This window comes from Aspergillus karnatakaensis (assembly GCF_047715665.1).
Source record: "Aspergillus karnatakaensis strain CBS 102800 unplaced genomic scaffold BJY04scaffold_28, whole genome shotgun sequence".
Classification (NCBI taxonomy): Eukaryota; Fungi; Ascomycota; class Eurotiomycetes; order Eurotiales; family Aspergillaceae; genus Aspergillus; species Aspergillus karnatakaensis.
In genome coordinates, this window is record NW_027395740.1 from 41,097 (window position 1) to 66,826 (window position 25,730).

The 25,730-nt window shown below is 51.8% G+C and overlaps 12 protein-coding genes across 12 annotated transcripts; 3 read left to right on the top strand and 9 right to left on the bottom strand.

Moving 5' to 3' along the window:
• Positions 1-47: 47 nt before the first annotated feature.
• BJY04DRAFT_218843 (uncharacterized protein) lies at positions 48-1,169 on the top strand (the record flags this gene model as incomplete). Its single annotated transcript, XM_073716397.1, has 4 exons — positions 48-315; positions 389-709; positions 795-901; positions 972-1,169. 4 exons carry the CDS (start codon positions 48-50, stop codon positions 1,167-1,169), a joined length of 894 nt encoding a protein of 297 aa, XP_073570501.1.
• A 772-nt stretch (positions 1,170-1,941) lies between these two features.
• On the bottom strand, positions 1,942-2,998 carry BJY04DRAFT_190645 (uncharacterized protein). Its single transcript, XM_073711530.1, has one exon. It carries the CDS (start codon positions 2,737-2,739, stop codon positions 2,062-2,064), a length of 678 nt encoding a protein of 225 aa, XP_073570502.1. The 5' UTR covers positions 2,740-2,998; the 3' UTR covers positions 1,942-2,061.
• A 215-nt stretch (positions 2,999-3,213) lies between these two features.
• On the bottom strand, positions 3,214-5,260 carry BJY04DRAFT_69909 (uncharacterized protein). Its single transcript, XM_073720890.1, has 6 exons — positions 4,869-5,260; positions 4,667-4,818; positions 4,554-4,611; positions 3,983-4,500; positions 3,806-3,919; positions 3,214-3,745 (listed from the first exon to the last, which is right to left on the bottom strand). Exons 1-6 carry the CDS (start codon positions 5,048-5,050, stop codon positions 3,486-3,488), a joined length of 1,284 nt encoding a protein of 427 aa, XP_073570503.1. The 5' UTR covers positions 5,051-5,260; the 3' UTR covers positions 3,214-3,485.
• A 1-nt stretch (position 5,261) lies between these two features.
• BJY04DRAFT_69908 (biotin--[acetyl-CoA-carboxylase] ligase BPL1) lies at positions 5,262-7,930 on the bottom strand. Its single transcript, XM_073720889.1, has 4 exons — positions 7,497-7,930; positions 6,803-7,439; positions 6,186-6,758; positions 5,262-6,139 (listed from the first exon to the last, which is right to left on the bottom strand). Exons 1-4 carry the CDS (start codon positions 7,552-7,554, stop codon positions 5,362-5,364), a joined length of 2,046 nt encoding a protein of 681 aa, XP_073570504.1. The 5' UTR covers positions 7,555-7,930; the 3' UTR covers positions 5,262-5,361.
• Positions 7,701-8,266, top strand: BJY04DRAFT_190648 (coiled-coil-helix-coiled-coil-helix domain-containing protein). Its single transcript, XM_073711531.1, has 3 exons — positions 7,701-7,824; positions 7,879-7,943; positions 8,056-8,266. The coding sequence occupies exons 1-3, from the start codon at positions 7,746-7,748 to the stop codon at positions 8,122-8,124; spliced, it is 213 nt and encodes a 70-aa protein (XP_073570505.1). The 5' UTR covers positions 7,701-7,745; the 3' UTR covers positions 8,125-8,266.
• Positions 8,267-8,341: 75 nt separating this feature from the next.
• Positions 8,342-9,568, top strand: BJY04DRAFT_190650 (putative mitochondrial genome maintenance protein Mgm101). The gene is made up of 2 exons (XM_073711533.1): positions 8,342-8,950; positions 9,051-9,568. Exons 1-2 carry the CDS (start codon positions 8,373-8,375, stop codon positions 9,316-9,318), a joined length of 846 nt encoding a protein of 281 aa, XP_073570506.1. The 5' UTR covers positions 8,342-8,372; the 3' UTR covers positions 9,319-9,568.
• A 48-nt stretch (positions 9,569-9,616) lies between these two features.
• BJY04DRAFT_207892 (serine/threonine protein kinase) lies at positions 9,617-12,473 on the bottom strand (the record flags this gene model as incomplete). The annotated part of the gene is made up of 3 exons (XM_073713913.1): positions 9,617-10,627; positions 10,661-11,803; positions 11,850-12,473. 3 exons carry the CDS (start codon positions 12,471-12,473, stop codon positions 9,617-9,619), a joined length of 2,778 nt encoding a protein of 925 aa, XP_073570507.1.
• Positions 12,474-13,228: 755 nt separating this feature from the next.
• Positions 13,229-14,250, bottom strand: BJY04DRAFT_69942 (NADAR family protein). Its single transcript, XM_073720892.1, has one exon. It carries the CDS (start codon positions 14,138-14,140, stop codon positions 13,391-13,393), a length of 750 nt encoding a protein of 249 aa, XP_073570508.1. The 5' UTR covers positions 14,141-14,250; the 3' UTR covers positions 13,229-13,390.
• Positions 14,251-14,641: 391 nt separating this feature from the next.
• BJY04DRAFT_69934 (uncharacterized protein) lies at positions 14,642-16,094 on the bottom strand. The gene has a single exon (XM_073720891.1). The coding sequence runs from the start codon at positions 15,872-15,874 to the stop codon at positions 14,729-14,731; it is 1,146 nt and encodes a 381-aa protein (XP_073570509.1). The 5' UTR covers positions 15,875-16,094; the 3' UTR covers positions 14,642-14,728.
• A 484-nt stretch (positions 16,095-16,578) lies between these two features.
• Positions 16,579-17,603, bottom strand: BJY04DRAFT_190654 (uncharacterized protein). Its single transcript, XM_073711534.1, has one exon. The coding sequence runs from the start codon at positions 17,181-17,183 to the stop codon at positions 16,830-16,832; it is 354 nt and encodes a 117-aa protein (XP_073570510.1). The 5' UTR covers positions 17,184-17,603; the 3' UTR covers positions 16,579-16,829.
• An 814-nt stretch (positions 17,604-18,417) lies between these two features.
• On the bottom strand, positions 18,418-20,259 carry BJY04DRAFT_228113 (phytanoyl-CoA dioxygenase family protein; the record flags this gene model as incomplete). Its single annotated transcript, XM_073718766.1, has 1 exon — positions 18,418-20,259. Exon 1 carries the CDS (start codon positions 19,699-19,701, stop codon positions 18,418-18,420), a length of 1,284 nt encoding a protein of 427 aa, XP_073570511.1. The 5' UTR covers positions 19,702-20,259.
• A 122-nt stretch (positions 20,260-20,381) lies between these two features.
• On the bottom strand, positions 20,382-22,427 carry BJY04DRAFT_207894 (uncharacterized protein; the record flags this gene model as incomplete). The annotated part of the gene is made up of 4 exons (XM_073713914.1): positions 20,382-21,196; positions 21,249-21,840; positions 21,885-22,203; positions 22,318-22,427. 4 exons carry the CDS (start codon positions 22,425-22,427, stop codon positions 20,382-20,384), a joined length of 1,836 nt encoding a protein of 611 aa, XP_073570512.1.
• Between the last annotated feature and the right edge of the window lie 3,303 nt (positions 22,428-25,730).

Below are 25,730 nucleotides of genomic sequence, written 5' to 3' on the forward strand. Positions count from 1 at the left end.
ATACCAAACCACAAAACCACAAAACCACAACCCCCAAACTAACCACCATGAACCTCACCAAAGACCTCCGCTCCTACACACACCTCCTTTTCTCAACAATCTCCCCCTCCTACCTACGCAAAACCATGCTCAAAGAAGCCCAAAAGAAGCGCCTGAAGAAGAAACTCGGCTACGACCGACCAGATAAAGGCCCCGACACCAGCCTCGTCGCCATCGAATTCGAGCTGGTGAGTATGGGCAAGAAAAGAACTATCAGAGATTGGACGAGGGATCTTGAATGCAGTGAGCGGATTATTGGGATTACGAAGGCGATTCGTACGTATTCTTTTTAGCTCTGCCCATCCCACCCGTGAGATAATATACTAACAGCGTTCTTTATCTATTGCAGACAAAATCTGGCACGCCGAATACACGAATAGCAAGATCAAATCACTCGACGTCTTCATCAAATCACGGCTTGGTGTTCTCCTTGTTGAGATCCAGCGGCCCCTTGATTACACCAATCTTCTTGGGATACGATCGATCCACATCACCGGCAAGCGGAGACTTCATATGCCATTTATGACTCAGGGACGGCGAGCACGGTTAACAGGGAAAGTCGACCATGCAATCTTTGCGGGTGATCCGGAGGACCTCGATGTTACGTTGTTAGTTGTTAGGGCCAGGAAGGAAGGGAGGGTGTGTGTTTGGACGATGCTTAAGCTGATGGGTAAGTTGTATTTTTCTTCTGTTCTTCTATTTTTCAGTGAGAAACTTTGAGTATAAGGTAAGCTAACAGGTATGAATGTCTCCAGCACCGATCCACCACGCCAGGAAAAAAGCAGGAAAGGACTCGGAGATCTACGGACTTATCACGGACGCGAGCTACTATGCCTTTGTTCACATTGATAAGAAGAGTCGGGTATGTTCATATCTCCCCTTCCCCATTGACTTATTCCCTCTACCAAGACCTGGCTAATGTACTACATTAGTACTCCTTCTGGCTCCTCGACTGGCACCGCGACGCCTACGAAATCGTTGCCCAGGTCGAGAAGATCTACAAATACTCAATTGTGCGTGCTACCGCGGCGGCAAAGGCTGGTTCTGGGGGGAAGAGTACGAGTGAGGTTACAGGCTGTCGGATATATCCACCGGAAGAGGTGATATACTCGGCGTTACAAGAGAACTGACGGTGATGGAGACGGAGATATCTGATGACTTTGTTTGATTCTATCCTATGATACTGGGACTGTTTTGCTTGAGATTATCTACCTACCATCATGTCTTGCACTTGGTATGTTTCGAAATGTTTGATTGAAATGCAATGTATCTACCTTATCATTTCCACGAAATGGAATGCTATCTACCCACCAAATCGAGTATCTTGAAGCAAAGACGTCATAGAACGGTACTGCCAAGACTATAAAAGGCTTTCAAGCTATCTATATGCCTTATAGCTAGACAAGCATCGCTCCTGCCTATCTTGCGTGGGTCGACCGGTCGTTCCTTCCCCAGTTGTAATCAAGTTTAGAAGGAAGGTGCGATGGGAGATCGTTCCTTCCCTATATGACTAGCGCCCCATCGCAGCTTCCGAAAATAATATGACCTCCAGCTGGCTCTTGCCGATCTGGGGTAGCCGTTTCTCCCTCCAGTAGTATTTACGAAGTTCGTCGTTGCGAGGAAGGTGCAACAGGTGGGAGTGCCCATCGTTCTTTCCCTCAGAGATTGATACTCTTTCGGGCCTTCTGTGGCTTTTGGATGTGTTTGATTGCGAGGTAGGGATATCAGGTTGTGTTTTTGACCCCCCTTGGGACCTCGGGGGTTCCGTTTGCCATGCAAATTCGTACGGGTGGGTGGAAGGTGGGGTGGATATGAACATGGAAACTGTACAGGGAGCTCCAGAGGACTTTGATGACGATGTAAGATGTACGAGGTGCTTTGCTTAGAGGATAGTATGTTTCTGGCTAGTCTATTGTACATCGAACTTGCAACTGGGGGCTGCGCATTCGCAAGTCGTGGGGGGTTGTTCAGAATGATGCTCTACAATATCGTGAGTGATGCGAGATAAATAGAGAAACCCCATCAGGCATCTCTCTTCTTATTCTTCCTCCAATAACCCGGCAAGCGGTCTGGTTCCTTCCAGAAAGTCAAGAAATCTGGCACGACAGGCGGCCGTTTATACCAATCCTGCCAGCTGTGGAAATCCACAAACTGTCTATACCAGTCGCAGTAATTCATGACTTCGACATACATCCACCCAACATCCTCATCCACGCTATCTGTCTGGCCATCTTCCCATTCCACACCCGGATATATGTCCCAATCCGGCGTTGGTTCAGGGTTAGGGTCAGTTTCGGGCTCAGGCTGTTCCCATGATCTAGCGACGATCTTGACCACGGGATTATCAGGTTCGTGGTCCAGGAACTCCAAGCAGATCTCGTCGACGAAAAGACAGTGGTTGAATCGAGGGCCGAGGACTTGTTCTATTGGATATGGCTTCGCGCCACCTGGGCCATAGCAGAAGCCGGTTCGTTTGGTGGGGTCTATTAAAATGCGGGTGAGTTCGTCTTGCGACCAGAGCTTGAAGTGATCACGGATGTCGTGGGGTGTTGCGCCGTTGTATTTAGCAGGGTCTTCGATGATGGTGATTTCGTGGAAGGGGAGTAGATCCAGGCGGTCTTCGGCCATAGGGAGAACCGGAGGTCTTTGTGCATTCTGTCTACCAATCGCTTCCATTGCGTGTCGTCTTTGTATGTGCATCTATAGAGGCAAAGCCCCAGCGTGGAAATACTTCTTCTTTTATGTTTGAACCTGGATAATACTCTGTGATGGCTTCTGCGATGGAGTTGTATCGGCCGGTATCATATGGTTCGCCGATGAATGCTTCTCTATCGTAGGTTGACTGGGTTGCTTGCAGCTTGGGTATTCGTTGGTAAGTGGACCGAGGGCGCAGAGCACGAATTGGGAGAGCTCTTTTGAGGAATATTGACATGTCGAAATCATGCGACCACTATGATGGTTGTTTTCTTAAGGAGAACCTTGGAAAGCCAGGTACGGTGCCGGATAGGTAACTAACTACACGTGACCCTTTAGCCCAAAAGGGTCAATGGGCATTTGACTAGTTACTGTACCTGCTAGAAAGAATAACTATTTGATTTATTCTATAGGTGGTGTATGTTCAGGGGAAATACTACAGGTGCCAAATGAGCCTGAATCTAACGGGTGTCTTGCACGACCTAGGATTGCATGGAGGAAACATCTGTCAGAGTCTCCCTACCTAAGACTATGTGAATAGAGTGAGAAGAAGTTTTCACGATTGCGCAAGCTTGATTGAGTGGCATTCGTAATCATCCAGTCTTGTCGACTAATTGGGCGTATCTGATACTTTTAGGGCTTGCTGTACTCGGCCGCAAACCGCATGTATAGATATCGTCTAATCTGAAGCTATGCATGCTGACCAACTCTTTCCGATGGTGAGTATCAGTCTAAACATTGAGACAGTCCAGCTAGAAACCAGGCTGCTCCAGCAGTCCTGTCGGCGAGTGCTCATCGATTACGTCCCCGCTCGGAATCTCTGCCGAAGCCGAAGCAGTCACTGTAACCGACGATGATGCATGAACGCAAATTTGGATATATCCATCAGTGAAAGAACCCTTGAATACAGACTCTTCGCAATCCGAGCCAGTACTAATCCAAGGATTCATGACTGCTACAGCTGAGGTGTTCGACTCGAATAGGGACTCGAACGTGGTACAGTCAAAAAAGTCTAAAATAGTAAGGATTTAGCACTTATTAGGGTAGCTTGTAGGTATGGCTTAGAACTTACGCCTGTCTTCTTTCCTGAACTGTATGTAGCAGTCGCAGTCTGGCGGCTGAAGAGACGTCTCCGGAATTAATGTCTTGTTTGTCGCGAAGCAGAAGTCGAACGGGTAGTTCCCCCCTTTGAAAAGTTAGCTTGCCGACGCCGTAAATCTATAAGTAATGATTAAATGTGAAGACTTACTAACAGGCGGCGGACGGGCTGTACAATAACTATACCCCAGATCCATGGTACAGTTATCGTAATCCAGACTCGGGTTCCACTGAACGAACGTCCACAGATCCACACCCGCATCTTCAGCCCAGGTCTCGCACGCAGCCATGTCGATTCCCAAGTCATCGACAGCAATGAATGGGTCATCGAAGAACAAACAGTCATCTGGTGATCCAGGGGCGTGTGGATTCAGGGGAGGGAGTTCGACAGGGACAGGGGTACGGACGGCGGAGACGGTGACTTGGGGGAACACGTAGTTCAATGTGGTGGAGGGGTATGTTGGGGTGGCATAGGTGTAGGTAGTCTTGCTGCAGCTGGAGGTCAGAGACGAGAACTCGTCGGCTCCTTCTTCGGAGTATCCGAATGGCGAGGCTAGTTGTTTTTGCTGAAGGCCTAGTTCGCAGTATGAGCACTTTTGTTCGGTTGTGTATTCGGCGCCGTTTGAGAGCCAGTCTGAGACGATTGTGTCGCAGTATTTGCCGGAGGTCCTTGGGTTTGTTAGTTTGCAAAATTGTGTGAACAGATGCCTGATGGGACTAACGGATCTTTGAGACAGGAAAGCTCAATGACGTATAACCAGCGATCTACTATAAAAGTTGCTGGAGTTGGGTCAGTGCGTGACTGCACAGGATTTACTGCGTTCAGTCCACTTACCTGGATACACGATATTCACTGGGACCAGGACATCTGAGGGTTCATTGCAAGCATTTTGGATTTCTTTCCGAAGTTCGGTCAGGTCATCGAGGCACGAAGTCTCGCATAGTTCTTTCAGTGGCTCTGGAGGAACAATCTCTAAGCTGGGTTCTCTACTCGAGTGTTAGTTCTGAAGTGGCAGCGTGGAAATCTGGAAACCCACGTATATCCAGCATGGTTTCTCAGCCAGGCTGGACAAGACTCAACGGTAGTGTTAAGCGCATAGAGGCAGGGTTTGCTGAGGCCTAGAAGCTCGTAGGGCTCGTAGTGCCCTTCTAGTTGCTGTCCAACGATGATTGGTATATTCAATATCCAGAATGGCGCAGTCCATATTAGACGAAGCATCGTGTCGGACTGCCTCGTTGATTAGGCTCTGGTGCAGAGAGCTCGAAGGCGAGATCTCTGCGCCATTTAGGATCGGTTTCATTGACCGTCCCAACTAACCACACTATTGCCTATCGTAGATTAGCCTCAAAAGCGGACACTTTTTAGAAGGATACTAAATCAGCTGGTGCCAGGTGGTCTAGAATTTGGTGATTGTTTGATGCGGCGCAGCTAAGCTTGTGTTGTGCCGCAAATGAGTTCAGGATAGGTGGATTTGCTAGGCGATCTTATGTGACCCCTTGTATTCATTCATTATCCCAATTCCCGGAAGCCTAATTAATCTTCCTCTTCACCAGCCCCTTCATAAAATCAAAACTGTTACTATCGCTCTGCAGCTGCACCACCCTCCCCGTCGGCCGATCATCCCACGCCAACTCCTCCGCAAGCAAAAGCCCATAATCTCTCGTAACACCCTTGATTCTCGCTCTCGCACCACCCTCAGTCTCAAGCGTCACGATCTGATTAGTATGTAGCCAGGAATCATAGTAAATTTCCTCGAGGTTACGGTCGAACCCTGTGCGGAGGAAACGGGTATATAGATCTTCGAAGACGGTGAGGATACGTGCTAGAAGCTTTTCAAGTGTGATAGGAGCAGCTTTCCGGCCGACGAAGCGGGTGGCGAGTGCTGTTAGAGAGGTTGTGGGCGAGGCGTTTGTAGCGTTGATGCCGATACCGACGACGGAGGTGTATTCATTGGAAGAGTATTGGGAGTTGACGAGGATACCGCAGATTTTGGTGTATTGTTTCTTGTCCGGAGGTTGCTCGGGGTCAAGGGCGTAGACGTCGTTGGGCCACTTGAGTTTCACTGGCATGGCCTCATAGCCGTCATCATAGCTGCGGATACCTTGGACAACCGCGATGGCGGAGAGGTATTGGATGAGCACGACTGGAGCGGACTGCATTTTGTCCATTGGGTGACGGACGACTGTTGAGAAGATCAGAGCGCCAGCTGGTGAGACCCAGACATTGGAGCCTCGACCCCGTCCGGCGACTTGCGTTGTGGCTGTTGCGGTCGTGCCGTTGGGGAGTGAACGTAGGAGCTTCACGTTTCTGGGACAGTCAGCCTAGCCCAAATGGCTGGAGACGAGTGACTTACTTCTCGAGGATGGTGTTGGTGCTTGTGACCACTTCGCCATATAAGATATTTGAACCAAATTCAGAAGCGCGTTCCTTTGACTGCCCTTGGTAATGCCGAAGATGAGAGTAAAATGCATGGTGGTTGAAGTAGGGTGTTGCTTTTGATGAAGGAACGTCGTCGTGAATGACAAGACGTTTGAGAATCGCCTGGTAATCCACGATTCCTTCGGTCTGAGCGCCCTCGGATGGTTGTTCCTCGTCCGCCGGTAGAGACTCCGCGAGAGCATCCATTTTGAAAGTCCCTGATTTCTCAATCTTAAAGGTGTCGTGTTCGTCTTTCAGGTATTCCCCGTCGCCGACTATTTCCTCGAGTGATTTTAGCACTCGTTGGGAGTCCTCAGATGACAGGGAAGAGAAATGTAAGGACGACAGAGAGGGCACATGCGTTGTATCCTGCGCTACCTGCAAGCCCAGCTTCGACAAACAAGCCTTCAAGAAGTCGGCCCGGCCCTTGTCGTCCGCAGCTAGCGCCTTGATGATTTCCGCGTACTCAGGTCCGCCGGCTTTGGGATCGAGATTGACAGCCGCAAATCTACCAGGTCAGCGACATCTCTAACTCAGTCAGGTGGTACTCACTCGGGATGCGGTCCGGTCAAAATAGCTGCGCCGTCGCCGACAGGACAATAGACCACCGCCGCAGCGCCGGAGCCAGGGTTGACGTTCAGTCGCTCCGCATAGCTCGCCAGAACCTCAACGCCTTTATCGGCATACGACGATGCATCAACAAATACCCCACCACCATTGTAATAAGACTTGAAGCTCGTCGGCGTGACGCCAGCACTTAATGCCTCCTTCGAAACCGTCAACTCTGCAGCGCGCGCACCAGCTTCACTATGGTAAACAAAACCACGGAAAGCCCCTCCGCGACAAATGCCCGGATAGAAGGTGAGCTCGCGATCACCAATAACCTCCAACGTTTTATCACCGACTTCAAACTCGCATCGTTTCGCACCGTAGTATCCTCCTGCGCATAAACCAAGGTATGCGCCTCCGCGACGAACGAACTGCTCGATTCTGCGATTTCCGGCGCCGTTAAGAGAGCGGCAGTAGCCTAGGTCGGCACCGCCGGGGAAAACGAGTAGAGCACATGTGAGCGTCCATGGCTCTTTGATGAGCATCTCGGGTGTCACGGGCATCACGGCATAGTGGGAGGCTAGGAGGCGGCGGAGCGTGTAGAGGCAGTGGCGGACGGATTCGACGGTGGTTCCATCTCCTATAAAAATTAGCAATTAATTGGATGTCCATTATAATTGAGATGACAAGCGCAGACCAGAATAAACCAGCACATTGAGTCTCCTCCCTGTGGTGTTGGGGTTGTTCGTCGCCATAATTCTTGTCGCGGGGAAGTTGAGAGCTCGGGAGAGAAGCGCTGCGGAGTTGACTCAATCCTCCTTCTTCACCGTCGGCTACTATCGGTCTGCAAGCACAATGATATCCAAAAGAGAAGAGAAGCCTAAAGTCGCCGCGGAGGTCGATGACGATGAGCCGGATGACTGGTAAGAATTGAATTTGCTCGATTATGTTTGTGCTCCCTGGGATGGGTATGCTGACCGGTGGCCTGTGTAGGGACAAGCGGATCTTCAGCACCGGCTGCTCAGGTACGTTCGCTTCGACAGTAAAGATATGTTTACTCTGCTAACATATGTTCCCAGTGGAGCAAGACAAGCTGAACGAATGCTACTGGGCAAAGAAGGACTGGAGAGCTTGCAAGAAGGAGGTCGGTCAGCCCATCACGTCTTGTTGAGCTTTTATATCGACACAACCCCAACGAACCCCAGCTTATCACACAGCCTTGTAGTGAGGTACTGCCAGCTAATATGATCTTATAGATGGACCTCTTCCGCGCATGCTGGAAGAAACAGGGCAACGATGTCCGCACCCAGTCCAAAGACGCCTGATACCCTCCTCCACCACGTAACCACACTCTACAAACTCAATCCCTGTACAATAGCTAGATCTCCATACTCTGTACACTAGAAATGCTCTCTCCAAATGAGATCCCCACTTAATCCACCGCATTCCTCCCTCCTCAACCTCAACGCTATCCAAAACTCATCACGTGATATCAATCTTAACCTCAACTCAAGCTCAAAGCATCGGCAACCGCACAGCTCTCCCACCTCAACCTCCTACCCAAACCATTACCATGTCCCTCTTCCGCACCCTCCAGGCCGCGGAGCCTCTCCTACACCGAACAACCTACCGCAATGCCCCGCGTTTCGCACCTCTAACCCAATCCTCCCTCTTCTCAACAACAACCCCCTACGCCCAAAACACCACCTCCTACACCCCCAAAAAGACAACTCCCACCCCCTCAACACCATCATCAAGCGCCACCCAACCCCCCGCCGCGCGCGCCGCCGCCATCGCCCGCGAACCAACCCCAAGCAGCACAACAACCCCTAACATCTCCAAAACCGGGCTATCAGACAAGCCGCTCGAGCTGGACACCACCCCCACCGAGAAAGTCGATTGGACGCGCTCCTTCCACGGCCTCTCCGCCGAGCCCTTCCCCAAGGAAGCCGCAGATATCCTGCTCGCCGAACAAGACCCCGCCGACGTCGAGATCAAGCCCGATGGCATCGTCTACCTCCCCGAGATCAAGTACCGGCGGATCCTGAACAAGGCGTTTGGACCGGGTGGCTGGGGGCTTGTGCCCAGGAGCGAGAGTATCGTTACGCCCAAGACTGTGACGAGGGAGTATGCGCTTGTTTGTAGTGGGCGGTTTGTCTCTCTTTCCTATTCACCCCCCTTCATTCTTCCTCTTCCCCTTCCTCCTCCCGTATTCCTGATCACGGTCGACTAATATAGAACCCTCTCACAGCCTCGTCTCCGTCGCCCGCGGCGAACAAGACTACTTCTCCCCCGACAACATCCCCACCGCGACAGAAGGCTGCCGCTCCAACGCGCTCGTGCGCTGCTGCAAGGATCTCGGCATTGCCAGCGAGCTGTGGGACCCGCGGTGGATCCGCAAGTTCAAGGCGCAGTACGCGCGCGAGGCGTTCGTCGAGCATGCGGTTACCAAGAAGAGGACCAAGATGTGGCTGCGCAAGGATGACCCCGTGTCTTATCCATGGAAGGAGACGAAATAGATCTGATATGACATGATACCTTGTTGTTTGAACTAGGCTACTTTTGATGTTTAATCTAGTCTGTGGTATGGTGTGGTATGGTATGGAGTTTACTATCTATAGATGGGTGGATGGATATGTTGAGTGTACGATAGGCTGAAAGTGAAAATGGCACTACAATCTCGGTTGCGGGCTAAGCTACGGCTTACAAGTTTGTTGAAAGAGATGAAGTGTAATACCGCTGTGCGGTCTTGATATCAATTCTAAGCATACAATAAATGGTAGCTAGATTGTGTCATTTTGTTTTCAACTCTCTATCCTACAACCTCCGCCGCTCATAAGAAGTCCTTCTCGGCTCATCCGTACTCGTATACCGCGGGTCACTGACGCTGCGCGGGGAATGCACATCCGACTCCGAAGGCGACGGAGCATGCTCATACACCTGCGGTAACTGAGACCCTCGCGAATCATATGTCTCAGAGGGGTGTTCGAGCGGATATCCAGATCCAGATGCCGCAGGGGTGGCAGAGGACTCCGGCTGCTCGTAGCTGTAGCCGTATGGGTTTGAGGGCTGGTGCGACAGAGCCGGGGAGGGCTGCTGTTGCTGGTGTAGAGAGGCGGAAGGCTGCAGGGGTGGAGGTTGCAGGTGGGATGGTAGAGAGGGGTCGGTCGGAGAGGGAGAGGCGAGAGCACCTTGGCTGGAGCCTGCCTTGCGGCGGCCTGTGGAGGCGGTAGAGGCTCCGCGGGTGAGGACGCCGTGGTTCACGCTGAGGTTGCGCTCGTTGATGGGGGAGGAGACGGAGGTGCGGTAGTGGTCGGTGTCGCCGCCAGCGGGGACTTGGTTGTTGGTGTTGTGGTGGGGGTCAGCGCTGCTGGCGCTGGAGGTGTAGGGGTTGTTGAGGGTGCTTTCGCCGCTGTAGGCGCTGCCTGTGCCGGTGGCTGCGGCAGTGCGATGCTTGAGAGATCCTGTCTGGCCAAAATCAAAGCCGGTAGACTTGGTGCCGTCGAAATTGGTGTCTGGGACAGTGGAGCGTGCTTGGTCGCTATCGGGCTTGTCGTCGTTGTTCTCGGCGGGTGTTTCTTCGGGGATAGCGACACCTGGGGCGCGGATGCCGAGCTTGCGGACGGCGGCGACCAGAGCGCACATAAACTTGGAGCGACGGGAGGCACGGATAGATTCGATGGCCCAGTTGGACTTATGGCAGAGTTTCACGGTGAGCTCGAGCTTGTCGAGAGCGCCGACACCAACAACATCGATATCAACATCAGCCTGGAAGTCGCGGTTGTTCTCCTTGTCGCGGACGAAGAGTTCCATTTCATCTCTCAAAGTCTGGATTTCGGCCATTGAAGTGTCAAAGGCCACGTCGACGGTGACCTTCTCCTGCATAGCAGCGGAACGAGAGTAGTTATCGATCCAGATAGTGTTGAGGACAACATTCGGAATCTGGGTAACACGGTGGTCTGACACATTGCGGAAGACACTGTACAGCAGAGAAATACGGTCGACAATGTACGGCTTGCTGTCAATCTCCACGCGGTCGCCAATGTCAAAGGGATGCTTGACGAAGAGGAAGATGCAAGAACCGAGAACTTCCTGGGCAGTGGTTGCAAAGACGAAACTGAGCGACAGAAGACTGGTAGCACCAGCTGCGATGACAGTACCAAAGCCGCTAGTGACAAAAGAGATGAAGACGAGAACGGCAATGATAAATGCGACGGTGGCCAGCAGGTTATCCAAAACATGAATGGCCTGGTCAACATCATGCATGCTATGGTTCAAAGCTTTGCGGCTGCGTCCGATTTCAGAGAGAGCAAGTATAATCTCATCCAAACTGATGTCGCCGTTTCCATCGCGGTCGAGCATGGTGAAGCACTCCTCTGCCTCGGCTTCCTTTCCAGCTCCAAGTACCTCAATGACGTCGTCGGGGAACAGGGCCTCACGACCTTCAACCACAAACGACATCCAGATACGCCGGGCCAGAGCTTCGGAAGATCGTCGACGCTCTAGAGCTTCGCTGACGATAGACCGGGCAGCGCTTGAGTTGAAGACCTGCTTGCCAGTGATTTCCTGGGCGACATCACCAATAGCACCCGTGATCTTGCCGCCAAAACGTCCAACATTCTGGCCAACACCACGGATGAACCGCAGCGGGGCAGACGAGTTCATACGGTTGTGACCCGGGCGACCTTTCTCAGGGACAGCAGCAAGGATAGAGTCAGAAATAACCGCATCGTCCTCACGGAATTCTTTGCAGTACATCGGAAACATGCTGCGAGAAGCATCGTAGAGTATGCCAACCAAGTAGACGTTGCGCTTAGACTCTTTGATTCTCGCATCAAATTGCTTGCGGTGGTAACTGATGGAAATCAACTGGACGAGGGTTTTCTCGCCGAGAAAGATGAGAGAGCAGACTAGGAGGGCAAATAGGATGTTCTTGACGGACTTCTCCCAGCTTTTGACGGTGGTATCCCCTTCCGATTGGTTTCTCGGATTGTGGACCATGATCTATTTAATTTAGCAATGCGTTGAGTATACATGCCGTATGACTTACTGGTAAGAAAGTAACAAGCGAGACTATCATCCACAGAACTGTCGTAATAGGAAGCTCCAAGTTGCGAAGGATGAGGGCATACTTCCGAGTACCAGAGCTGACAATTCCACAAAAGAATTGAAAGATGAAGGGGATGAGTTTGGCAAACAGCTTACACACCCACAAAGAGACCCAGACGACTTCAATCCAGGTGAAGAACCATGGAAGGCCGACACCACCGATTTTCGCAGCAGGAGCGGCAGTTGCTCCAACAATGATGGGAATAGCAAGAAGAGCAGCAAGAGGGGCGACATAAAGAATATACCGGGTCACGATAGAGAAGTTGAGCACAGACTGATAAAACCGGCCAAGGCGATTGACTGCGCCATCCTCAGGGTCGTCGACAGCGCGGCCAGTCTTTTCATCGATGACCTTGCGACGACGATGGCCAAAGCCATGCGAGCTGGGAGGAGAGGACGTCAAGCCTCCCTTCTCGCCATCGTGGTTTGCGGTAGCTCCTCCAGGCGAATAACCTCCAGAGGGCGAGGCGGGAGCGTTCATGGAATTGTTCCGCGCACCAGTCTGCCCGCGACTGGTGACGCTCGTCAGAGGGATATCGATAGTAACATCGTTCGGATTGTGCATGTTTTCCTGGGCGTAATTTGGGAGCTGCTGGAAGCGATGAGACGACAGACGCTTTTCTGCCAGGCCGGGCCTTCCAGACATTGGTGACTTAAGACTGACAGCGGCCGCTTACAGGGGAAGCATGAGAGAGCGGATAGGGTGAGGGGGATCGGCTAGCGACTTCTAAACGAGAATTAGATCGAGTCAATCGACGAGACGGTCCTCTTATGAAAGGAATGATTCGAAAAGCGTGGATCGTGTGGAGAGCGAGCGAGGACGTGGGTCGCTGAGGCGCGAGAGCCGACGTAATTGGGATTTAGTGATCGTCAAGGCTTTTCAGGAGCGACAAGGCCTGCAGGAGAGGAAATGACAGTGTGCCGACAAACAAGAAGCCAAGTCGACAGAAGATGAGATTGTGGAAGATGACCGAGATGAAAAGAGAGAGAGAGATGGGAGAGGTTGAGAAGATGCAAGCTGAAGACGGGCCGGGGAAGAAAAGACGAGTGTTTCAGGATTTCGCGATGAGAACGCCACCACCAGGCACAGAGAACACAAAACATCTCGCAAGATTTTCACACGAACCATGGTCTTGTGTTTGGGCTCTTTGGGGACCTGGAATGCCCATGGCTCCTTTCGGAATCCCACATTCCACTCACTCTCCTCTTGCAGCCAGCCTCCGATGACTCGTCCGAGGTGATCGATCGCAACGAGATCGAATCCTTTGACTTCATGGTGATATAAAAATCGACTGAATTGACCAATTCCATAGGGCGGCCCCACTATAGCGCGCCTCTAGTGAGCGAGCATCAGTGCGCTAAGTCTCGATCTTCCAGAGTCTCGATCCATCGCAGGCCAGCTTCGCCACGCGCGAGATTCCCTAAAATAGCGTCAAGATCCATTAATTACGGAGTCTCCGTCAACTCTTCATCAAGCTAGCATCACTCTTCTCCTTTTAGTATCCTGGCCGCTTCATTATGAGCTTTTCCTAGTCGATTCAAACCCCGCCAGTTCACCTCGTCCAGAATCTCCTCGCTTTTCCAGTCTAACCCGACCCCCCAAACCCGGTCCCTTGCGCTGCCTTCAACAAACGTCCTCTCCCCGCTCGAAAGATACAGCCCTTTCAGATCCCTGTCGAATTCTGCCCGCGCAAGACATCCTGCTACCACGATCGGCTCCGACGCCTTTGTCCAGACCTCGTCGTCAAAGTTCGGAACCTTGCGACCCAACATCTTCTGCGATTTCGGCGAGTTCGTGCGCAAAATGCGACAGAGCGCCGATCCCCAGAGCTCTTTCTTCGAGCCAGTTGATTGAGGCGGCTTGACACTCAACATCTCTTTCCGGAGTTCATCGAAAGAGCCAGGCTTGTCGCTGGCTTTGACGACAGAATCACCAAGTGGGAACGAGTCGCGCTCGAAAATCCAGGCTTTCAACGCCATCATCCATTGCTCGCCGCGGCCGAAAACGAAGGATTTGATAAGTCGCGTCGAGACGGCATCTTCAGTTGGATGAGCGATCTCTAGAGCGTCGAGTTGAGGCATACACCGTTCAAGGGCGCGTTTTCCGCTGAACGGTCGCGGACTGGGATACCAGTTCGAGAGGATGCCTTTGAGGAAGTAGATATGTGTGTCGGTGACTCGCACAAGGGGGTTCTCCAAGTGGCGGTAGCTGTTATCCTTCTTATGAGCCATGGTTGCGGTTCAAATGTAGAGTGTAGATGTATTGAAGCAGGTAGGTAACGGTGGGTTGTCGCCTTACTGTTATACGAGGAAGGAGCTCGTATCAACCCTGAGTCTGTAGTCACACGCCTCGGAAGGGTGAGTCAACAACGGTTCTTGCAGAGCGCTCCACAACTCGAGATCTCGAGGGACCGTTTCTTCCCCGCTTGCCAATTGTAAGAGTCATGCCTGATGAGGCTGATTCGGCTGCCTGTACAAATCCACACGATGCTGCCTAGCGCCTACACAAGTGTCAAGAACAAAGCACGCTTCCCAAGGTTCTCAACAACACCATCTATTTCATCGACAATTCATGTCATCTCGAGCATAAAGAAAGACACCCTATCAGAAGGTTCCAGAGCTGACATAAACGGAATCGTCTTTTGAACATCGACCGTGACTCGACATCCTGCTCGAATATATATCTCTCGCATCATGGTAGAGGGGATCAAGGTTGCAGTATACTCGTTTCGATATAGTATAGTACATTCTCAATTCTCAACGAAAGAGGAGTAAATACAAATAGGGGTATATCAAGTAAATAAGGAAAGAAACGACCCCTCAACTCCTCCATGAGGTCCTACATGTCGGACACGTCTTACGCCCAGGCGACCTCAGCCAGTCGTCTATACATGCTTTGTGATAATTCACCCCGCATTGGGCTTTGCACCAGGATAGTTCTGTCTCTGAGCTTTCTTCTTCGTCCTCGTCATTATCACTGCCACTATCATCGTCTTCTTCCGAGTCACTTGCGTCCGAATCATTTGAGTCGGAATAACTCGAGTCCAACTCATCCAAGCCAGCAGACCGACCCACCAACAACTCCAAGCAAATAGAACACTCCCCTTCCACGGGTCTTCTTGGGGCGTCTCTAGAGATAGGGCCACGGTGCGCCTGAGGCAGATTCCGTCCCAGGGTTGCCTGGATACGAGGATCACCTGATACCGTATTCGAAGGTAACGGGCGACTGCGATGGACTGCTGTGCCTCGAGATCGGGGGCTCTCCGCAACGCTGTTGGTGGTTGAAGTTGTGGTATGTACTGGTGCTGAGTGCCTTTGCTGGAGAGTCGCAGAGACATTGGTGTCTAAAGCATGGTTTGATGGTCTAGACGTCAATCTAGAGGGTTGCTCTGGTGTCCTGATACTGATTCTGCTGGTCCCGGTTCCGGTTCCAGTTCCAGTTGCAATTCCACTTGCTCTCGTACTAAGCTGGAGTGTTCTCGGTTGGCAGAATGCGGTAGATATAGAGACACCTCGGGCATTCGAGGCCTCGACGCTTCGTGGAGCCGGACTCTGACGCTGAGAAAATTGCATGCTCATGCTCAAGCTCACGCTCGGCCTTGTTGTCTTTCGTTGAGACGACGGACAACAAGAGTCCAAGAACCGATCCACCCGACTCTTCCATTTCCTCACGAGTTCCGACGCCTGATTCTGATGCCACCGCGTACAGAGCACGTAAGGGGCGAGATCCTCCAGCAGCTCATCAATACAGTATCCACTATGGAGGTCTTTCGTTCCTTCATTGAGTAGGGCCATGGCATTTCTGCGGCCGTGGGCGTTCGTCCGGGCATGGCACCGGCGGCCTTGTGAAGGCGCGTAGCCGGCGCACCATGGCTCGTCGTCGGGTTCTAGTTTGAGGATCTCACGAAGGTGTGGGAGGTGGTTGCTGTTCTTGTAGTTGTGTGAACGATGGTGTGCAGAAGGCATTGTGATTGAAGGTAAGTTTGAAGTCTAAAGGGACTGTTGTATGGATGCTTATGGGTTGAGGTATCACCTTTATAGACGGCACTGATTGAATGTCTGCCTAAGGTGAATAATACGTGACGCTGCAGCCATGCCACACTTTCGTGGCGCAGCCCTACCTCAGATACCGAGATCGCGAACCGCGCGGGGCAGTGTGCAGCGAGGTGTCTAGAGACAAGGAACCGCTCTCGAATTGGCTGGTGGAGAGGGGACATCTCCGCTTGGCTTCATGCATGTTCGCTGTGCCGCACGCTCCGGTTAGTCTAGTTGGTGTGGGTAGACAGGGGTACCGAGGCCGGCGGTTCTAGCGCATGCCTCACTGGTTGTCGGACTCAGTCTAGTGCAACTAGGCACAGTAGTCACTCACCCATGGCGAGTTGCGCAGCCTGAAAATAGCACAGCCGGAGAACGTGTTTGAAAACATGGCGTTGTCCGTGCATTGCTTGGTAGGGAGTCTTGCTTCAGAAACAACTAGCACCGTCATTGTGGCTTAGTATGTAGGTGGTATAGGCCTCTGATGTATGCTCATGCTTAAACCAATAGATGTCAAGATCTAGGACAACCTTCTCTAAAGACCCAAAGCCCACTGCGGCGGAATATAGCGTTGAATTGCCACCTTCAAATGCCCTATGCAAAGTATAACAGGTGCAGCGACAGCGACATGCTACAGCAGGTCTATTTATACATTAAAGCAGCCAACACTTGAGCCCCATACATTCCCCAAAGCACATAGTCTATGCACCAAAGTAGTCTCAGTCTCTCTCCATTCCCGCTGCTCAGCAAACCACACACTTGCACCCCATCCCCCAGACTTCCACATCCATTGCATCCGCATTAGCTTCCAAAAACTCGCCAGCAAGCATGCAAGCACTACTCAACCAAGCCCCCTGAGTCACACTCCCGAGCTTACTTCCCAACTCTACAACGCAAAGCTTCCAAAAGCCCTCGGCTGAAAATGCAAATCCAAACATTTCCCCTTAATAAAACCATCACTGCCGCCATCCGCCCACCACGAGGCCTCAACCGAGCTCCGCCAGCAGTTCCCCGCGTCATGGAACTCCGCTTTCTGATGCGGGCCCCCGTAGGTGAGCACGCGGAAGGACCGGGTCGCAGGGATGTCATTCGTGCGGCAGGAGTTGTTGTCGACTTTGATTTCGCGGGCGCTGCCGGTGCAGCCTGGGTTGGAGAAGGTGCGGATTATCCAGGCGTTGCTGGTTGTGCTTAGGGCTAGCGTTAGGGTGAGGAGGTGGAGGGGGGAGGTGAGGAGGTGCATTTTTGTTGCTTGTTTTGGTTTGGTTTGGTTTGGTTTCGGGACTTGGTTCGGGCTGGAGGTGATGAGGTGTTGAATTGAAGCGGATGTTGAATTGCTTTCTGCTCTGCTATTGAGGGTCGGTGTTGGAGGTGGATTCTGAGTCGATAGGGACTCTATGGCCTGGCTCTTGGCATTTATATTTATCTCTGGCTGACGACCAGCTGCATTGGGCAATAGGTGCTAGAGCTAGACGTAGTGTAGTAATTACGATGGGACTGTGGTCAAGGGAAGGAAGCACCTGGCACCAATAGTAGGCAACAAGCACCCTACTGAGCGCAACAACATGCCTATATTAATCTTGCGGAATTCACCAACACTGGCTCTTCTTCTGGCTTTAGAAAGCTTTCTTCGCATCTATAGGTGATCTTTAAGACAATCCGTGCAGCCATCGGCGAGAGTCATGCTGGTCACTCCAGAGAGCGCTGCGGGTTACTCCTTCGGCTTGGAGACGCTGCATTGCACCTCTATCGATGTAACGCTGCCCTGGAGCTGCGTGCTGGGCAACTAGGTCGCTAGGCGTCTATGCGGGAAGCTACCATTCAGCCGCAGCATTTACGCTTATAAATGCCACCGGATTGATTCTGGCCCGTATTTAGGTTTACGGCGTTAGGGCCCAATACCTACGGTACCTTGGTAGAGGTAGAGGGCACCTGATACCTAATCAGGAATAGGCTACTTTTTGAAGATGCTTATTTTGGTAACTCAAAGAGAGCTTTTCAACACAAGATTCTCGAGGTTTCTATATCAAAGTGGTAAGCAGGGCACTGTGGTTTAGTCCCTCGATGCATCCCATAGATCCAGTCCTACTACAGTATTCGTGACTCTAAGACAGATGGAGACCCGTAGGGTAACAATAACCCTACTTACCTAATGACGCTCTTAATGCCCTCTCTCTAGGGCTTTTAGCTGTCTAAGGTGTCGACAATCTAGATATATGCTTTATGACGAATTTGTGATCCTTCCAAACCTGATATGATAATATGTTCATGTAGATTGCGCCCCAGGGGTTGATGCTAGGTACTAGCTTCTAATTCGTATATGAGGGCAGACATGTAATCATGGGTGATGTATGCATAGAATTGGACCATGTACGCCAGAGTTTCTGGATACAAATTCCTATTCACATATCACACCAAGACCAAGCTCCCATACACCCCTTCCATAATTTGGATACCCCTTCAACCCCGACTCCAACCTAATCCAACCCCCCCACAGCCCCCGAATCCCTCCTCATCCCCCTCAACACCGCCACCATATCATGCACCCCCCACCCCTCCCTCAACCCCCGAAACAGCACCTCCTGCTCACTCTCCGGCGCCATCCCACTCGGCGCCGGCGGCCTGCGATCCAAATTCGTCGGAAACGGATACCCCTCGCCAATCGCCCTCACCAGCGCATCTAAGCCCGCATCAACCACCCGCCCATTCCTCTCATACACCTCCCTCATCCCCTCCCAGCACCGCTCCACAATCTGCACCGAATCAACACTCTCCATCGTCTTCCCCAATGCACACCCAATCTGCAACAGATTCGCCTTCCGATGGAACCCACCCCCGGGACTTCCATCCGGGAAATTCATCTCCGGCGTCTCATTCGCACCCGCCGCGTGGAAAATAGCCGGGTTGAAGAAAACCCCGTCTCCTAGCTCCAGCGGCAACGAGACATAATGGTCCTGGAAAAACGCCCTGAAGTCGTCTCTTCGCCAGGCGAGATATCCCGGTTCATAGGTCTGGCTAAACGGCAAGAACCGTGTGGGTCCGCTCTCGAGCGGCATATCAGAATGCGCAACTGCGCCTTGCAACGTCAAATACTGGCTCGCAATCTGGATCGCTCTCGGGAATTGGGCGCAAGATTCTAGGTCTTGGAATCCAAGATGGTAGTCCCGGTGACTGTCCTGCGCTGCACCACCGGGCTTCACGATATTCACCTGCGCCGTTATCCGGTACGCGGGACCAAGCCAGGCCTCGCTGACGAGTTTGAGCCAGGGGTTTGAGTAGTAGTCTACGAACGACTGTGGGTGCGTGAGGGCGTGTTTGGAGAAGGAGTTCCAGATGCGGTCGTTCTTGCCGGAGGTGGCGAAGTGGTCGCCCTTTTTGAAGGTTGTGGACGAGCGTTCTGTTTCGATGATGGTGGTGAATGCGGTGTTTGTGGCGGTTAGGGTTGGGGCGTGGGTTTGGGGGTCGTAGAGGCCCTTTAGGACGAAGATGCCTGGGCCTGTGGAGAGGATGTCGTACCATTCGTTTTGGAGGCGCGTGGTGTGGGTTGGGTCTGTGGGGGTGAAGTTGTCGAGGGTGTAGATGGGGATGTTGTGGGTGATTGTTGAGGCGGATGGGTAGAGGGTGTGGTCTGTGGTGCGGGTGCAGATGGTTTGGAAGTCTGAGAGGTTGATGGAGGTGGTGGGGTGGAAGAGCCTGTTGTTTACTCCTCCTCCGGCTACCTCGCCTGGGATTGAGTGGCCGTTTATCTTTGTGATAGTCATGGTGGTGGTTCTGTATAGAGTGAAGTAAGATGGAATCAAGGTTGAAGGGATGGTGAACGCGGGGGTATAAATCCTTGCGGTGGACGAAGGATTCCGAGGGTTGTACGGAAAAAACGCCGAGTTGTCGAGAGCAGAGGAGAATGCTGTTATACCCACTTCAGCCAGGCCAATCAGATATTCCCCTTTGAATAAAATAGAGAACTTGCTGGAGAGCCCCGGATTCTTGGTGAGCCACGTGAGGACCGGAAACCTAATCCCGCATCTCCACAGTACGGAGGTGGTTACAACAGGTATACTAGTACAAGACTCTGGAGAATTAGACGACTTGTCTGGATATATGCTCCTCGATAACGACAGGAGCGTAAGCTCAAATGCCTCTGACTATAAGCAGACCACCCCAGCTCAATAGACATGTACAGTGCGGAGCATCGCAGCATCCCATATTAATAAACCACAAGTGGCTCTAACAGTTCCGGAAACTCTGACAGGAGTAATAAAAGTTGTTGACTGGCACACCGGCGATATTGCATTAAAGCCACCCAGCGCTGAGTTCTATGAAGTTCAATTTGCCCGAAAGGTGATGTGTAAGGTGGGGAGGGAAAGGGTGGGAGAAAGGGGTAGAATCATTTTAAAGTAACGAGGTGGGTAGCGATGGACAGTGTGAGTGAGTTTGCTTGCTTTCATGCAAGCACCATTTCCACTTCGGAGGCTGATGGCGTATCGGTGATGGCTAATTCTAGCCCATTCGACTCGCTGAGAGTCAGGGGATTCTCGCATAATGTTTCCATGAGAGACTCTGGTTGTTCGGAAACAGTGAATAAAACTTTGAGTAGCACACTTTGTTCTCCGGGCTTGGAGCTAGATGGTTTGCGAGTGTGGCTCACGAAAACCCGAACAAGCGATCTGATGTATTGGTCCGTTGAAGGATCCTGCAGCTTATCAAGACCATCCACAATACACATAAGAAGCGGCGGTGCGTAGTAGAGCAGGGTATCTACCAGAGACAGCACTTCTTTCCACGAGGCAAGCGTTCCATCTAGCGGACTAAAGCTTTCGACCTTGATGGTGCATGAAGACGAGCCGTTGACTACCGGCGGAAGGTATTCGAGAAGTTGGCGGATCAAGCTATATACAAGCGCGATGAGACCCTGCTGGAACCTGTTGTTTCCAGTCGTGGCCACAGCGGGTAGCGAGCAAAGATGCACGATGACGGGTATGGTTTCCCGCGCGAGGTTGGCGTAACAGGATGCAATCAACCCCACAGGGCTCAAGAGACCACCCGGCGGGCTCTGAACAACTAGTACTTGAGAGTATGTGTCGATGGCCCATTGTTTCAGCGACTCCATAACATTCTCCCCCACCGTCACGTCCGCGTCGATCTGGTTGGCGATCTGGTCGTCTTCGTCAAAGTAGTCTTGGAGGTGCGCTGAAAATGACTGCAGTTCGACCCGAATGTACTTGTGTTTGGACTTTTCTAGAGGCGAAGGAGAGAGGACTCCAAAGGTCATCATTAGTTTTGCAGTCAAAGTAACGGTCAAGGTACTTACGCAAGTCTTGCCCCGGTGCACTCGTCAAGCAAACAGTGCACTCGTTGTGTCCTCCTATCGGTCGCAACTGCTGACTCGCCAATCGTAAGAGTTGTAAAAGGAGAAGGCCTCTGCTCTCTAGTAGCTTCAGTCGCCGTTCGTCATGGTGCTGGATCTCCCAGATCAACAGCCGGGTGAAAGCTGTTTGCGCTGCATTTCGCCTGGCATTCTGCCGATGACCAATCTGGTTCAGGCGAGCGTCCTCCCACGAGTAAGATTCTGAGTATTGCTGAACAAAGGTGACGTTCTCATGGCCATCAGCACCAGGATGCATGAAATTGGCTGCAGTTCGCTGAATAGTCGAGACTAGGCTGCAAAAGTCGGAGTACACATTTTCGTGGCGACTATTGAGCAATCGGCACTTGAAGCGTCTCGCGTACCAATCTACTAGTTCTCCAAGGAAAAGAAAGACGTGAGAGTAAAACATAGCGACCGAGGGTATTGACGCCCGTGAGAGTTGAAGCGGCTCGCCATCTGGTGGGGAGATCGAGTGATTCACTTCAACCAGGGCCTTCATCACTCCTTCTATAATCCTCGGATACCTGGCGGATGCCTGTTCCGCTTAGAACAGCTCGAGATAGATACAGATGCACATACCTTGATGATGGACTGTAGCACACCGTAAAAAACAGCAGAGTAAAACTGACGGCCCGGAAGCGCCATGAGTGTTGTCGTATGCGAATCAAGTGTCGTTGAGAATGCATCGCAGAGAGCTACTGAGCGACTGAATAGATGCGGCTTGGGATTTGAAGCCCATGATGCTTGAATGTCGTGGACCAGACGACGGACATCTTGGGCTGTCTGTGGGCGCTCCTGGTAGATCACCTGGTCTGATGGAGGGGGTAACTCTTCCAGAGTCTTCCAGGCCTTGGTCAATTCATTGTACTCAATATCTAGAGTAGCAATGACCGGAATCCTAGAGCGCCGATTTAGCTTGACCGTTGCTGATGCAGTTTGGTGCAGTGACAGGCGAGCACACGAGGAAACAGGTTGAAATAGGCTGTGTCCAGAGGAGCACGATAGTACTTACGGAGAAAGATGTCGTACATCAAATCTCCTGTTCCAGTAGATCGTAGGAAAGTCACCATCGTCCGTCGCCGAAGAGACTGGCGGAAGATTGGTGACGGCTTTGGGAGACATAATGTAGACAGTGGAGGGGGGGCTGTCTCTTGACTAGCCAGACACGACCATGTCAGGGGTGGGAGAGGAAAAGGATCGAACCACTCAGCATCGACGAAAGCAGACACTGAATGGTACTGAAGTCCTCTCCCTACAGTGTGGACTGGGTGGCTATGAGATGCTGGTGGTGCGCATGGTGGTGCTTTCAGAATCTGCGGGAGAGAGGCCCGCTCGGCGAGTCCTTGTTTTTTTTTTTTTTTCTCTCTCTGCTGGAGGCGTCTAGAATCAACGAGCGAAATGAGAGGCTCGATATCGCGGGCAGTGGAATCAAAAATAGTCGTTGAAGGGAAGGAATTGCCAGTAAATTAGGTGGAGTTGTCGCTGGCTGGGGTGGAAAAGAGAGGATGGGGGGGGATAGTGAGAGGGAGGGAAGAGGGTTGCAGTGGGAAGAAAGCAGCAGCGGAAAAGCACGAAGTCACACCAGTGCTCCAGAGGCTTTTGATAATGCTTATTAGGGTCATTTATCGTCTATTAATCCGCCAGCGATTGCCGTGTCGAGAGAGCTGTTCTTTCCTTGTGTTTATCCCTTGATGTTATCTCCTGCTGCTTGTAACTGCTGTCCATGTCTGTCCCATTTACCCTTCTGCAACAATCCAACTTGACCATGGTCTCTCTGTCTTTCTCCAAACACCCACTGTCTTGATCTTATTCTTCTTATTATGATTATTATTATAATTTCTGGTCAGAAGCTGAGAGCGCGCAGACACCAGAGAGACAGAGAGAGAGAGAGAACTGACACCCTCAAAAACGCCTCCTGGGCACCAGCACCAATCAGCAGGCAGGCAAGATGCACCTAATGATGGCAAATGTTCGAGGCCCCAAATCGAAGCGGGGATTCGCAGGCTTGCATGCCTTTCTGGGCGAGCTGCCACTAATTTTGGCCCAACCGCCCGGGCTGGCCTGCCTGGTCCGTTTCCCTTTTCTGATCGCTACTTGCGCCTCTGCAAGCCCTTTTTGCCTCTTCTCTCAACAGAACTGAACTCGGCTTTCAAAGGACAAGGACATCTGACACCGTCAGCCGGAAAATCTTCTGTCATCTGTCATCTGTCATTTATTTCCAGCCTCATGCACGGACGCTCGTCTTTCCTCAATCCTTCTGTGGTGCCTTTCCGGGTTGGAAATGATAAGCGTCTTACTGGCGTGGCTTTTGTTTTACTTTTGCTATCCACATTCTTTCCTCCACCTGGAATGGATGGCAACAATTGCGGCACAGTCAGGTCTGAGTGTTTCGGATGAACTCCTCGTATCGTGTCCATGTGTCGGCGATCCAGCCTCCAGCTGTCAAGCACGCTACTGCCGATCGGTAGGGAGACCATCATTTATCTTCGCCACGGTTGTACTCTGAGTCTGGACACTGCACTGAACACCCTCATTCTCACTCTCACAGCCAACGCTCTGTGGCTTAACACACAGACCTCACTGTCGTTAACAGCGGTCTGGGCCCCGTCTATTCCGCCAATAGCCATTGCAGTGGGGAAGCTCCCCTCTCTAGAGTCTAGAGACTCTTTTTGCCAAGGGTCAGGCAATATCTTTGAGTCTATCCCAGCATCCAGACTCACGGTTCATGCCCGAGAGGAACTATTCAACCCTATCGACGATTAGCACCAGGTAATTTCCTCTAGTTCACCCCACCGGCCAACTTTATCTGCAATATATTGAAAATTTGAGTGCCATGAAACAGCAGGCAATCCGCACTCCTATAGATACCTCAGCACTCGCTACGAAGCAGCGTTACACAGGTCTTATACCACACAGCACGACAGTTTGGACCCTTCTAGCTTCGCTCTATTCATTGGAGCCTAAAGCCAACACGCCTCTTACCCCTGGATCTTACGGAGTATACGGTGTCCTTTTCAGATCCGCTAGTAGCATCTTGATGCAACGATAAGTCAAGACATGTGACATGGCCATCAGACATGGCATGACGGCGCTATCTTACTCTCTTGCACAGTCCAACTATGGCTATGCACTTTCCTCTACTCCGTACAGCTGTGATAACCTTGCGCATCAAAAAGATAACACAAACATTTCTGCTGCCTCGAGAGGCAAACTCGCAGGACCCAAAGCCAAGGAATCTGCAAACAAAAGATCCTGCAACGTTGCTCATCGCCCGGGATTTGAAGCTTATTTCTTCGAACAAGGCTAGTCCGTCAAGCTTGCCTGGATGGGTACAAGAGTTGGCCATGATAAGGCGCGACATTCGTCATAGCTGGCATGGAATACCTAGGTAGCTGGTCCTTTACGCGGGAGTCGCAGATCGAATGCCCCCTGCGAACTTGGTCAACCACTGGACCAGTGACCTCGGAGGCAGGGTACCCGCGCCAGGAGGGTTCGTCAAATCCCCTCCTCTGGAAGAGAAACTCCGCGAGCTGCAGAGCAAACGTATTTCAAAGGTCAACTGGGGTTGCAAACTGCGGAGTGCAGACAGCGATGCATGCCTCATTCAGTTGAAGCTGCTGCTGATTGCTTCGCTGTAGGAGGGCCACTGGGCCAGACGGGATCTACCGACGATCCATAGGGCCGATTCACCTTCCCAAGAAAGTAAAACCCCCCGCTTGTCCTGGCAGGATGATGCCGTCGACGCCGAGAACCAAGTTCTTTTCTTGGGTTGTCTGTCGCAGAAGGTAGGCCGGGCTGGGGTTGGGGTAAGTGATAATTGTGGAGGAGCGCATCGCTCGCTACGAGTACGAACTCGAAGTTCTGCAACCTCAACTCACATTACAATGAAGTGCTCCTCACTAACCAGAAGCACTCAGCTTGACCATCACGGAGTAGACTGGAATATTACCCTTCTACAAAGCACTCCGCCTAAGCTTGGGCCAACATGACGATGGACGATGGGTGGGCTTGACGGCGATAAGCATGTGCTCCGATCGCGGAGCCGACTGCTGATCGCTCTCATGTGGAGAGACCGAGACATCAGGGCGACAAGACACCACTGACAGCCTTGAATTACAGAATTGGAGACAGATAACAATCCGGAGGAAGGTCAGTTCCTTTTCCGAAAAGTTCTCAGACTGCTTAGGGTAAAGAGCAATGCCGAGAAGGGGACTGATCTGATGATCGCATCATCATCAAGCCGATCAACCACGGTCGATTGGACCAGATACAACAATGGTAGTTCGAGTGTAGACCACGCGAGAGCATGACAATCGAAACAGAAATACCTTCTGCTGATGCTTGGTGAGATTACTCCGTAGACTCCGTCTCAGACAAAGGCCCAAATCCAAGGCATCCTGGGGGCGGTGCAGCTTATGAGCTTAC